This window comes from Ambystoma mexicanum, chromosome 6p (assembly GCF_040938575.1).
Source record: "Ambystoma mexicanum isolate Mex_15411 chromosome 6p, UKY_AmexF1_1, whole genome shotgun sequence".
In the NCBI taxonomy this organism is placed as follows: Eukaryota; Metazoa; Chordata; class Amphibia; order Caudata; family Ambystomatidae; genus Ambystoma; species Ambystoma mexicanum.
Window position 1 is genome coordinate 437,479,912 of NC_090935.1, and position 14,761 is coordinate 437,494,672.

The 14,761-nt window shown below is 41.7% G+C and overlaps 1 protein-coding gene across 3 annotated transcripts in view; it reads left to right on the forward strand.

Annotated features, from left to right (window-relative positions):
* Window positions 1–14,761, forward strand: part of PARP8 (poly(ADP-ribose) polymerase family member 8) — a 1,351,312-nt gene that overhangs the window by 375,045 nt on the left and 961,506 nt on the right. For all 3 annotated transcript variants that reach the window (XM_069627250.1, XM_069627248.1, XM_069627249.1), the window contains one exon: window positions 5,572–5,666. In XM_069627250.1, coding sequence (XP_069483351.1) covers window positions 5,572–5,666 — 95 coding nt within the window. The remainder of the gene's footprint in view (window positions 1–5,571; window positions 5,667–14,761) is intronic.

Genomic DNA, 14,761 nt, shown 5'->3' on the forward strand with positions numbered 1-14,761 from the left:
CTCCCCCGCCACCCTGCTAAATTACTGAAACTGCACTGAATCTGCTACTGGGCCACCAACCGAACTCGGTCCTTGGCCCAGCCACTCTCCCCCGCATTGCCTCCCTGGCAACCCCTGCACTGTGGGACTGTTTCTGTATCCCTACAGCCCTCCTTCCCAGCACTTGTCTACACTTACTTTGCACTTGCCACCAGCTGGCCCTTATTATTTATTTTTTGCTATTCTACTAACCATATACTGCACTTCCCCTCTCCCTTTCCCCCTTGCACTTTTCCCCTCCCCTCTACCCTTGCACTTGCGCAATCTGAATGACACCTGGCCTAGTAGAATCGTTGTCTGTCTCCCCTTGCCCCCCCCTGCCTCGTCGCGCCTTGAAACACTTGTGTATAGGCGCGTTATAAATGCCATATCATATCATATCATATAAAAACAAAATTACAAAATGGATTAAAAACCAGAAACAGAAAGTAATCAAGATCAAATGTGGAATATATCTCGCAAGTAAGATCATGAAAGCACACATGTGCATGACAGAAACTGGTAATTAAACTTAAAAGTTTTTAACTTTACAGGAAGCAAATTAATATGGATGTTTTTTTTTAATTGGACCACGATGTTGATTAGACAAGGCCCCGATGAAGGACTATTTAGTCCGAAATGCATTGGCCATCATGATGATGTTTTGCTTATGGAGCAGCAATGATAATAACTTTTGAAGATTAATGAATAAATTGGACAACTCACGCATTAAACAAATTTCTTTATTGGAATACCAAGATAGTATAAAATTCAAAGAATCCCAACGGGATATTAGGGTGTGCGGCCCACACCGCAGGCAACATTGCCTAGGTACTTTTTTCACGTAGTTGGCATTTTTTGTGCCGTCACACAGTAGCACAAGTTAGTGGGCTGCACCCCACAAACAACATTGGAGTACTCATCATCTGCTTCAAGATTTAGTTAATTAGCAGTTTCCGCTCAATCCCTATCTGTTCTCGGCAAGTCCCTGAACCCTCACACCAGAGAGAATACAACCCGCTAGGGAAGAAAGGCCCAAGTTGATCTTGTAAGGATAACACGTTTTTTTTAATGTCACACGAAGATGAGAGCAACAGCAAAGAATTCTTCTGCTAAGAACGTTCTACTGAAAAGTAGTACAAGCCGAATCTTATAAAGCAAAACATTGTCATATATGACACAATACATGGGGTAAAATCCCATGCAGCTAGTTGGTGTGCGCCCATACAGGATTTGCCTGCCCCATAAGGGGTGCCAGGCCATTGGTTCCAGCCTGATCCGTCCGTCTTCCATCACATGGGTGCTTTGGTGATCATCTTCTTCTCACATCGAAGGCTAGAAAACAAATTAATTAAACTCCTACCCTACAACTACTTTATCACTCATACAGTATACTTAGAATGCCTTAAGATGGGCACAAAGGAGGTTCTGGGGCACTCTAACTTTCACACACACATTGCACTCACTCCCTTCCACGCCATCTGGCTCCAAGGTCTCCACCCTCGTTTTTGAACTATTGATCCCTTTCTGAACCTTGCAATACAAATCACACAATTGTCGCTTCACAATGTACCCTGTCCGTCCTCTTGTTACTTTGGGGTTGGTGGTCAAAGGGCACCTGGTGCCATGGAATTCAGAGAGCTTAAGTTTTAGGCAGTTATATGGGCTATAGCTCCCGCCTGGGGATGGACCGGGTCATGCTTTGGTGAGTGTGAGATAATATACACACCAGGAGCTGGTCTGTGATCGCAGCCTTGTAGAGAACATTCCTCTTGAACATCTTTGCAACACTGTTAGAACAATGAATAGGCTTTGTAGCGGTTGGGGGTGTGGGCTGTCCTCATGGGAGCTCTGGCATGGCTGGAGATTTTCCTCATTTTGCTATTTGGGCCTAGTGCATGCAATTCTCCAATTACCACGCAAGCCTTTTCTTTTACCTATGGTACTAATATCTACACAAAATATCAATGCTTCTCACGCCTCATGCTGTACTATATGGATATACTATGTTTGATTATATTGGAGTAGGGTCCTGTTAAACTGGGAGGTGGTTCTCTCACCGTCCCCTGTGCCCCCTTGACCATCATAGTGTTTTGCATGCATCTCCCCTCACTCTAAAGCGCCTAGCGGGGTAGGGAGGGACTGGGCCTGCCCAACATTGCCCCCTTTTGTCACTTCTACTGTAACTAGCTCTGGTATACCTCTCCGCCCCAGCTCCCACATCTCTGCTTCCACATATGTCTGAGTTCCCTTTATTGGCACCCATGCCCTACACACTGATCGCAGCCCCCCCCCACTAGCATACTGTTGAGGTAAGCAAGTCATCATGTAGCTGCATCCCCCTCCCCTGCCAGGTCCACCCAAACCTATGTGCAATTGTCTGTCTCAGGGGGTGGAGAAATGATAGTGTGGTATAGATGATCAACTTCATCTCCATACGGGATGGGGAGCAATTCATGTTTAGGGCCACCCTGTGGGATATCAGTCTGTACTTCAATTCGTTTTGTTTCCTGAGGTGCTTTTGGAACCCCAATTGATACTATCATTCATTCGCTACTAGGTTGCCACATTGGCGCAACATCAAAGGGCCATCTGAGGGTACAATCCAAAGTAAGGAACATTTGCAGGGTCTTTCCTGAAGCCTTTGCAGACTTGCCCTTTCCGTTGATAAGAAATCTTGTCCTGACCAATGAGACTTGTGTCCTTGTGGAACAATTTCGAGAAATTATTACATTAGCTATAAACTCACTGGCACCCGTCACCACAAAAAATGTTAAGATGGACACCTCGGGTAAAACTTGGTTCTCTGAGAATATAATGGAATCTGTTGCAAGAATTACCTTGTCAGGAAAACCTTGCCATGTACTGCAACGCTGCAACAAAATATAAAATAGTAATTCTTACAGCTAAAAGAGATAATTTCGAAAATAGGATCCTTACGGCGAAATCTAGCCAAAGAGAACTGTTTTCTATTCTCAAAGATATTGAGAGAAAAAATAGCACCTATCCCGCTATATCAAAAAGCGAAATATAGTGCACTGAAATTCAACATGGTTCACATTGAAAATAAAATCTCACTGATCTACAATCGATGCACATCGTATGAACCCACTTCACATGGGTAACAATGTGGTCAACAATAAAAATGGACAGAATGCGCACCACAATCTATCTCCCGAATTTACTTTTAAACAAATTTCAGAGGATTTGACAAATATTGTCAAAAGTCTGAAGCCTTACGTCTGCACTGGAGACATGTGTCCAGCCAGCATCATTAAGGATGCTGTTGGCTGCTTGGCCCCTCATATTACCAACATAGTCAGTTCTTCCTTGTGTACATCAGTGGTACCTCCCGTCCTTAAGGATGTGTGGATTACACCAATTTTGAAAAAGGAAACATTAGATCCTGGGGTTGTGGGTAATTACTGTTCGATTACTAACATCCCTTTTTTATTAGAAATGTTGGACAGGGCGGCATACCTGCAGCTTTAGAATCATATAGATAAACATGGTCTACTGAACACTTTGCAGTATGTTTTTCGTGCTATGTATGGTACAGAAAACCTTATGCTCGACTTAAGAACTAACCTGGCTAACATTATGGACTCTGGCCAGGTGGCTCTACTAATGCTTCTCGACCTCCTTCTTGGGACCTTCTTGGGACTGCAGATGGCCAGAGTGTCCTCTGATGGTTTCCAAGCACCTCCTGAATTATCTTGTGTAGTCCCTCAAGGGGCTTGTTTTTCACCTGTACACTCATCCATTCGTTGACGTCCTGGATAGCGTCAGCTTTAAATATACTAATTATGCTGATGATAGCCAGGTGGTCTTCGAGTTGACGGGTGACTATGAGAAGGAGATACATATAATTAATCAGACATATAACATGATTCAGGGATGGATGAACACCGATTTGTTGACTCTAATCACTAACAAGACTGAACTCATGTTGGTAGGCTCTAGGCAACATTTAATTAATTATTGTATTTATTTTTTGCCTTTATAAAGCGCTTTGGCTGTCCAGGAGCATCGAGAAAGTTAGAGGCCAGGTATAGCCAATCTGAAATTGCAGATTGCATAATTCAAGTGAGTCCCTGGGTAAAAGACGCAAGTCCATCTTGTTTCGTGCTTAAACATGAAAAAGTATGTGATGCAAATTAAAGCCTCTTGTGCCTACAAAACTAAATTGATTAGGCAGATAAAACCATATTTATCACGTATCTATGCTGGCCACAGCACTTATTAACTCAAGAATTGACTACTGTAAAAGTCTTCTCGCAGGCACCTCCAAAAATAATATAAAGATGTTACAGTTAGCCTAAAATGGTGCTGTGAGAGTGGTGTATGGACTGGCGAGAAATGATCATGCTACTCAGGCTAGAAGATCATTGCTGCCAGTCCACCATCGCATCTCTAATAAAATGCTGTCCTTAAAATACAAATGTCTGGCGGGGAAAGCACCTGTCTACCTGATGAAGAGGCTACAGAAGGCCCTGGCCACATGCTTCATTCGTTCAAACGACCTTAATAAATTACACCAGCCAAGACAAAAGTTAAAGAACTTCGGGGACACCAGTTTTGATACTTTAGCCCCTAGTCTTTGGAATTCTATTTCGCCCAAAACTGAAAAACATCTCAGGCCTTCCTAATTTTAAAAAGCCCATGACGACCATTCATTTTAATTTTAAAGATTAGATTTCCCTCTATGAACCACTTGGATTACCTGGATTACCTGGAGGTCACACTTTATTGACTTTGACTTTCCTCCTTCATGTGGTATATGTATTGTCTCTTGTTATATTTGTGCACTGAGGCGCCTGGGCATGTTGCACATTATACACATGTTTTACTACTAATGATAATAATAATAATAATAATAATAATAATGTAAGATAATAGATCACTGAGCAGAGTTAAGAAAGATTCCATATCAGACATGGGATGAGGGGTTAGGGGATCTCTCTTTCCTGAATGGTGAACATATACAGTAAATTAAATTGCTAAAAGACATACCATGAACTCCTGAGACTTTCTTGTGGAGAATGGGAAAAAACACCAATAAGGGTTACTGACTGCTTTGCATAAAATCAAAGAGTGCTTTGGGAACATATTTTCCTATTTGACAAGTATGTCTGAGAAAGGGCAAGGGTTGCATGCTTGACATATTGAGTCTATAATACACACTGGACTTGATGCTAACTTCATTTTCACAACACTTACTCTAACATTAAGCTGCTTGAATCTGAGAACCATGTATACTCTCTTGGACAGCCTGTGGATTTGAATGTGAATAAAACATGGCTGTGACATCTGTCACTCTGAGGTGTTGCCTCGCCCCAAAACTAGGAACCTTGCAGAATTTTGGGTGAGTGGGAATGGCTGCACCTTTGCGGCTGTGATAATGCCCTGTCCCAAGTACACTGATTGTATATAGAAAATACAGTAACGTGTGTGAGTTGGTTTGTTCATTTATATACCATGAATTGTCTTGCAGAACTTGCTGATAGTTTAATAAAACTGTTGTTAATATGAAATATTGTTTTATATTTCAAGGTTAGCTTTGATGGAGAACTTCACAAGCACCCACAACTGGAAGCTGATTTGGCATCAGTGAGAGACATCTATGGAACCAGTGCTGTATCGCTCAGGTATACATTGAAGTTGTATAAGAAAGGAATCTGTCTACTACCATAGTCATATTGATCCTCAGTGATTGGTGCGTTTGACAACTTTGATTCCAGCACAATTAAGAAATATGGACATCTGGGTGAAAGACTAATATAGCATGGTTATTTTATTTAGGGGACTTACAATTGTACCCACATACTAATGTCAGGGTTATGTCAATTATTCTTGCACTGAATGGTGGAAGCATGGAGACCTCTTAGTGCATCATTCTTTGCACATCTGTTTCCCACCTTATTGATTCCAGGGACTGTCTCCTATTGCCTCTAAAAGCAAACATCGATGATTAGTGTATGAATCCTCCTTATCCTGGGCTGCACATATCAATACATTGGTGACTGACTAAATCCCTTGCCTTGTCCTATGGATTGGTGCGTTGCCCTTTTTCTGCTTCTAGACTTAGGAGATAAAATATATAATTGTTGTCTCCACTTTGTTGGTGTTGCTTAGCTCCAACAAGGACCACCTTTTATTATTAAGGACATGTTTATATATTTTTATATTCCTTTTCAATCATCATTGTACCTTCATCAACTCAAATGTTTTTCGGTCCAATACCAAATGAATGCATTGTACTTTTCATAAAGGTGCTTCAAATTCATCGATGCTAATACACTGCCTGTGATCTAAAATGGCATTTTAATCACCATTAAACATTTGAAAAGAATGAGCACCTCTGAGTTACCTACCCTCATATGCATGAATGTGCCCTGAATGTGTTTAAACGTGCATCTGTAGTGCAATAAAATGCATTAAACTAACTGATAAAAGATGTTTGATTTCATTAACTGCTTGTGTCCATCTCAGAGGTTCTGAATAGATATTTTATTAGACCTCTTCCCAGGGGTTCTGTTAAAAAGCACAATATGCAATGTAGATGCTATCGTGTGTAGGTATTCTAGCTGCAATTTAAAACCGCATTCATTGCATATTGTGCTACCTTTTTCCACGGGGAGCCATTTAACGCTATACACAGCTGTGTCCTTGGCAACATGCTGTGGCACCCCTGACCGTGTCTGACACATAGGTTGACACCACTTTAATGCTGCACTGCTATTTTGGTTTCAACCAATACGCTATTTACACTATTGTTTTACTTTCCAGTTGTGGCTCGTAGGTGTTATTTCTATGAAACAAAACTGATGGTACTGAGGACTGTTTAATGAGATAGCACCGTTTTATGGCATTTGACAAGGTATATAATAGTTTTTGACTCTTTTGGATTTCAGTAAAATGCAGTTTAATCGGATTTCTGCTCCCCCAACCCCAACCAAATGTTTGAAAATGTCCACCAGATGGCAGCACTGACCTTGCTACACATGGATCCCTGCATTCAAGTGAAAGTTAAAAGCAATATCAGTGCTGCCATTTAATAGACATGTTCAGACATGTTCATACTGAATATGATCTAAACTGAAATAGGTTATATGAAATGTCCCCATCATTACTATTTATTGTATGGCCCATATTATATTATGTGTTTAAGTAGCAATTTGGAGTTATTTATTGCATTCCCTAAGCTACAAGACTGTTAAAAGTGAAGTACTTGATCAAACACCAGTCCATTCATATTCTTTTTGGGAAATGGGCCAAGGAAAGATCAGTTCTATTCCCATATTTGAAAGGTGTCAGCACAATCTTTAGTTAAAGAATAGAAGGGTTATGTCTGTGATTTGGTATCTCAAATTCCAATGAAATCAAATATTCAGCGCAAGTTACTGGTTCCAGAATCTATGTAACCATCTACTTATGCAAAATATATATTTCTACCAAGAATTCCATTGTAATCTGTATGATCAGAAGATTAGTTCCCCAAAAATGTTTGGTTTAAAAACACGCTGTATTATTATTATTATTATTATTATTATTATTATTATTATTATTATTATTATTATTATTTGGATATTTATTGAGCACAGACCTAGCTTTGAGAAGCAACATCCTTCTTTACAATCATAGGGGGGAAGATCACAGTAAGGGAAGTAGAGAAAAAGGACCGGGAAGCTACCAGTGAGGGCAAGGGTGACCAATTGGCAGCAAGGGATCTACAAGCAACCACAGGGGAGAGAGTGGAGAGCACCTCACTGAATCTCAGGTAAGGGGAGGGCAGGGTGTGTGTACCCAGGTGTTAAGGAGGAGCCATTCCTTGAAGAGGAAGGTCTTGAGCTCTTTCCTGAACTGTAGAAATGATGGGACTATTCTGATGTCGACGGGGAGAAGTTTCCAGCATATTGCAGCCTAGGCAGAGAAGGCCTGTCTTCTGGTTCTTTCCTTCCTGCACCGTCATAATTCAAGTCTGCACATGCTTTACTACTGGTGGATCATAGGTCTCTTGAGATGCTGAGTGAGGTAGCTTGTGGACCTCTGGATGACAGCCTTGTAGATGATTCAATAGGATTTAAAGATGAAATAGGCTTGCAGTGGGAGCCAGTGCAGTTCCATAAGGGTAGGGGTGATGTGGTTGAATTCGCAAAGTCCTTTGATGAGTCTTTCTGCAGCATGCTGGATACATTTCAAGGGTGCCAGGAAGGCCTTCCAAAAGGGCATTGCCACCATCCAGGTGGAAGAGGACCAAGGCTTCGAGAGCGGATCTGAAGTTGTTTTCTAGGATGAGGGGCTTGATTTCCACAGGAGAGAGGCTGTTTGGGACTTAGTCCTGCATGCAGCTTTGAAAATGAAAATATTGATAAACCTACCACAGTCCCTCATGCATCGTCCCCTCTTGAACACCATGATTTATATTAACTTTGGCTAGTGCATGTCTTAGGGTTCACTGCAGAGTGAATTCAGGCTCTTATCTTGCACCATGCCAGGCAACTGGATAGCATCAAGTCCTTATTTAATTCTTTAATTCTTTGCACTTTTGTTTGTGTGTGTTTCTTTTTCTATTATAAATTCAGGGCTACAAGTCCAAAAATGCAAAGAGATATCAACAAGTTGATCAGCATCATCTGTGATTTATTTTTAGCTTTAAAAGAATTATGCTTTATACCCACATAAAAATAAAAGATACATTTGTGTCTACACTAGACAAACAAAGTTATCTGTCATTTGTTTTGAAGGAAACAATTGGGAAACACTGATAAACACATATTTTGAAAAATGTTGAAAACCCTGGAAAAACACCATCAGAATTGGAAAGACATAAACACTGAAAACAGGAAACCCTAAATATTTTAGCATGTTCATCCACCCTCTTTTATTTTAATCACTTGTCTAGTAATATTGAATTGTTGAAATTGAACACTTTCAAGCAGCCTCTGATATTGCTATGCCTTGTCTATTACATTGATTTGTGGTGATGGAATCAGTGGATGAAGAGGAAGGTTTATTACTTTCTGTTTCACTTTATTTCTTTTAAATGCTCATGAAAGTGCATTCGTTAGTCTGGCTACTTGCTTGGAAAAGTATTATTCTATGTAGATTGTAATTTTTGTCTTTCCTTTTTCTTAACATAATGTTAAACCATTACTCATCTGCAAATGACTGTGCCTATTATTTTTCTGTTGAGCAAAACATAGCATTTATATCACGTTAATTACAATTCCTCTATCGGATGATGCCTGGAAGATGGACTTTAACAGATTTAATGTTTTTGGCTATTTGCTTACTTTGTGTTTGTTAGCCAAGTTGACATGGATACATATATGTGGAGTAACCTATCTTCAAATACATTTTGTAGTGAAAGAGCTTTTAAGGAGATACACATTTATATTTATATTTTGTTGTCCATGTCTGCTAGGGTGCATGGACAGAGCACTGATTAATATTATGTATGGGAAACACAGATGTTTTGTGATTTGAACATTATTGTGCAGAAGCATATTCAAGAATATGTCTATGGCATCCTATTAATGGCTCTTAGCCTAATATATCTGCATAATTACAGGTGGGAAATATGGCCAGTAAAAACCAGCAGTTGTTTGAAATTATACATGCTCCTTAGGGGTGCAGGCGTATCCAGCATATGTATTCCATATGGGATGGTCATTTGAAATGGGCGTGCATTTCACCTTGGGTCGGGAAAATATCTTGAGGACATCTGCTGTGTAAACATCTCAGTTTGACATTGACCCGTTTTAATATGTGCCATGTATGAAAAAACACATTTAAATGGCTAGTTTAGACTTCATTGGCAGTAGAGAAGAAGTGAGAAGGGAGCAAGGATACTAACTGGAAATGTGTGCTGTACATTGGTTGTGTCTGTGCAGAGATCATTTTGGTCCTCTCTCTTTTTCTCTAACACTACCTGAACCCCCTGTTCTCAACTCTCTCCCCCAATGACCACTATCAGCTTCCTGTTTCCTGATCTTACACACTCACTCCGACTGTCTCTCCCCAATATTGTCCACCTTCTTCTCTCCTCCCTCCCCACTACTAGTCCCGCTATTACCTTTCATCCTCACCTACCTCTCCTGCAATAGGCACACTGTCACTTGCATCCTTTCTAAATCCCACTATACTTCTTCCCCCTCTTTCTACCTCTCTTTCTCACTGACATTTCAAACCTGCCGCCACCATATTCCACTCCACAGGGACCACATTTTCACACACACAATATCATACATGCTCTCACTCAGAACAATGCCACTGTCTCCTCAGCACTTCAGTCCACCGTCCGCCCTCCTCCTAGTCTCTTAGTCCAGCACTGTTCCACCTGACTTCACATGAACACCGTTCAATCTCCTCTGTGTTGGTTGGGCTTTTATAGACCAGCCTACCGCCTTCTAACACTCAACCATGTTCCCATTGGTCTGCCTGGCCACATGCACCCCTTTGCCAATCACTTGCTTATGTATCCCTCTGGGGGGTCAGAACTTTCTCTGACAGGCTTTAAGAAGGCGTTTAGCCCTACCCCCTTTTCAGTCTCAATTTCTGTTGTGCAGCCATGTGCACAGGCTCCTCGTTTTCCTTATAACTTTCTTCCTGTGCTGATGAGTTTCGTTTCCCCCTGTGTTTGGGGAGGATGTTTGCATCTTCCCTTCTCCCCTGTCGCCCTTTCTGCCTCTCTGTTTGTCACCCCTTCTCCCTCTTTGTTTGTTTTTTGTTGCTTCACCATTCCCCCTGGGTCAGTCTGAGGTTGGTGGGTCAGATGTTAGGTGTCTCATCTCTAGGTCCATTCCATGTCTCTTCTCGATTCTATTCTTCTCCATTCAGTCTTGATTTTCCCAGGCTTATTTTGGCAGTTGCAGTTCTGAAAAAGACGAAACAGAACCCTAGCTCAAAGAGAGGCTTACAGGAAATGTGGAATGGGCAGTCGTACCAACAGTCATGTACAAGGCACACTTCGGGGGGCACAGAAACTGGAGTCCCCCAACTCCATCACTCTGCCTCTGGGTTAGTACCAGCTCTGATATACACCCTGATATGCTGCTTACCGCAGGTCAGAGTGGGGTGTCCCTGTTCCTCCCTCACAGGGTCGTGGCCCTGACATTGTCACATGTGTTGATTTCAAAGTTTTTATTTTTTAAAAGAGGAGTCTGTGGCAATTAAAAATGGAGGATACTGTGGTTTACTAGAGAAGTGTAAAAAACAAACAAGAATGCTTTGCTGGACATTTTTCAGGAAGGAGTCATAGATGACTGAGCCTTTACAGAAAAGTGATTTAGTTTTGCTGCATTAATATTGAAACAGTTTCTATTGGGAAGTTTACATTTTAATGTGGTTAATTGTAGGGGCCAAGGACCAACAAATATTGAGATGGGTAGAGGGAGAGAATTGTTTGGCCTGAGTCGTTATCAGTGACAGTGGCTTCATTTATTGCAGATTCTACAGGAAATGGCATTTTCCCATTTTTACATGGGAAACGTTATGACTGCTGTTGCCTAGAGATACAGCATCACAAAACACTTGGTATTCAGTAAAATAGCTTTAGTAGAAGTGATATTAAGGTACTGATTCCATGCAACACAATTGAAATTTGGCAGAAGTTGGAAGCCACACTACCATAAATCCTAACTCCAAGCACTCCTTCTACAGCTCTCGAACACAATGACATCATTGATGATATCAAATATGATGTAATTTATGACCCCACTTATAACATTATCAATGATATTTGAAATTAGTGCACGCTGTGTACATCAGAGATAACAATCTATGGTATCACTAGGTAGAGTGGCTGAAGGGTGTGACACGATATTTAATTGCGATCACTACGCATCAAGGTAATAGACTGTAAGGTGTTAGGAAAGATGATTGTCTTCAATTCTTGTAAAGGGCAGGGGACATGAATCATATGATTATTTATAATTAAACATTTGTACTTTGTATTTGTATTTTATTACATTTCTTAAGAGCGCTGTACATAATTAATGAGTAAAAAAATATATGACAATTTCGATATTGAAAATAACAGCACAAGTTAGAGCAAGAGAAGGATAACCCATAAGAGATGAAATGATGATCATGTTAACTGTAGATTTGATGACCTAGCATGAAAATAAACATTTTCCAGACAATAGCTGTCTGTAATATTGGATAAAAAAGGTGAACATGTGAACAAGGAAGTCAAAGATGGAAACAACATCACAATATCAGCAGCAGGGGATGAGTGGCAGATAGTAGACAGGCAGTTTGAGCAGCAGTGAAATGCCAAGGCAATGGAAGGAGGGCCACTCCACCAGGGCCAACAACTAGCATCAGTCATTAAAGGGCCACCATTAGCACCTGACTCAACACCAGTTCATTATTTAATGCATTCGCACAGACCGCCAAAGTTGCAACACCAAGTACCAAAGGCATCACCTTGAGCAACCCTGCAACGGTTCCAAACAGCAAAAACAGCACAAAACGGGAAATGAGAATTGGGAGCCCATCAACCAATGATAGCTGACAAGCCAGCGACCCATTACAGATGTTCCCCAATGGACAAAAAGGAACTCTGCCTGGACACACAGGGCAAAACACAGACGCTGGGCTGGACCGAGTCTCAGCCTCTCCTGCCACAATTCCCCCAGGACAATGGTTGCATGGCCTCGGTAGCATGGGTCCAAGCAAGCTTCATGTTCCCAGGCCGGCAACTCCATCACAGCAGCAACTAACAACAAACACTGCTGTCAATTGCCATCCACCACCAGCCACCACAAACCTTGCCTCTAGACCTGCTAAGCCTGCTTCATGGAAGGCTCCCCCTCTTAATCCTCCTCCTGGGAATATATATTCTCAATCATTTATACCTCGGCCCTTAAGTGGGTTTCTTTTACATACAAATACACAGTTGTAAGTTGGCTTCTTCAATTTGTTACTTGAGCCTTCAGGCTACGTTGACCAGTGGTCTCTAAGAATGTAAACAGGTGTAAAACAGTCCATATTATAACAACACCTGAAAAGACTGCCTCCCTGATAATTGTGAGAGACATGAAAGTGCTTGGAGGAGAAGAACACAGTAAATTGCAGCAGGTATCTAAGCTGGGAACTAGAGTGCGCGCCTCACCCCTTCTTTTTTACATATTGGTCAGGGAGTCCAGGGCTCCAGAGGCAGCGGCACCGGGGTCACCATGCCTCACTTAGGAGAGCCATATTGATGGTTTTCCCCCCTCCCCATGGGATTCAAATTGTGCTAATGGAGGGGAGTTGGTTCCTGGTAACCAGAATAACTAAAGTTACCAGAATCCTTTAAGAGCAAAATGGACACTAAAGAGCAACACCTGAAAAGACTGCCTTCCTGATGATTGTGAGATACATGAAAGTGCTTGGAGGAGAAGAACACAGTAAATTGCAGCAGGTATCTAAGCTGGGAACTAGAGTGCGCGGCTCACCCCTTCTTTTTTACATATTGGTCAGGGAGTCCAGGGCTCCAGAGGCAGCGGCACCGGGGTCACCATGCCTCACTTAGGAGAGCCATATTGATGGTTTTCCCCCCTCCCCATGGGATTCAAATTGTGCTAATGGAGGGGAGTTGGTTCCTGGTAACCAGAATAACTAAAGTTACCAGAATCCTTTAAGAGCAAAATGGACACTAAAGAGCAACACCTGAAAAGACTGCCTTCCTGATGATTGTGAGATACATGAAAGTGCTTGGAGAAGAAGAACACAGTAAATTGCAACAAGTATCTAAGCTGGGAACTAGAGTGCGCACCTCACCCCTTCTTGTTTACATATTGGTCGGAGAGTCCCGTGCTCCAGAGGCAGCAGCACCGGGGTCACCATGCCTCACTTAGGAGAGCCATATTGATGGTTTTACCCCCTCCCCTCACCATGGGATTCAAATTGTGCTAATGGAGGGGAGTTGGTTCCTGGTAACCAGAATAACTACAGCTACCAGAATCCTTTGAGAACAAAATGGACACTAAATAGCAACACCTGAAAAGACTGCTTCCCCGGTGATTGTGAGAGACATGAAAGTGCTTGGGGAGAAGAACACAGTAAATTGCAGCAGGTATCTAAGCTGGGAACTAGAGTGCGCTCCTCACCACTTCTTTTTTAAATATTGGTCAGGGAGTCCCAGGCTCCAGAGGCAGCAGCACCGGGGTCACCATGCCTCACTTAGGAGAGCCATATTGATAGCTTTGCCCCCTCCCCTCACCATGGGATTCAAATTGTGCTAATGGAAGGGAGTTGGTTCCTGGTAACCAGAATAACTACAGCTACCAGAATCCTTTGAGAACAAAATGGACACTAAATAGCAACACCTGAAGAGACTGCCTCCCCGATGATTGTGAGAGACATGAAAGTGCTTGGGGAGAAGAACACAGTAAATTGCAGCAGGTATCTAAGCTGGGAACTAGAGTGCGCACCTCACCCCTTCTTTTTTTACATATTATAGTCTTGCAAGTCTTCTGAAGAACTTAGTAGACATTAGTATAAATATGACTTTGTAACATTCTGCAGAAGGATACAACATTAGCGGGTGCAGTTTTAGAAATGTTTTTTCTTTTTATCGCACAACAAAATAATTGTTCCTTTACAAAAGAAAGCCTAGACTCCAACCATAGCAAAAGGTAATTGAGTTGGGTGTCCTGAAAAGGTCAATCACAATGAAATATCATTACATGTTTCTAGGGCAAAATTTAAACACTACAAGTGAAGAAATAATACCCGGCTTGTTGAAATTCTG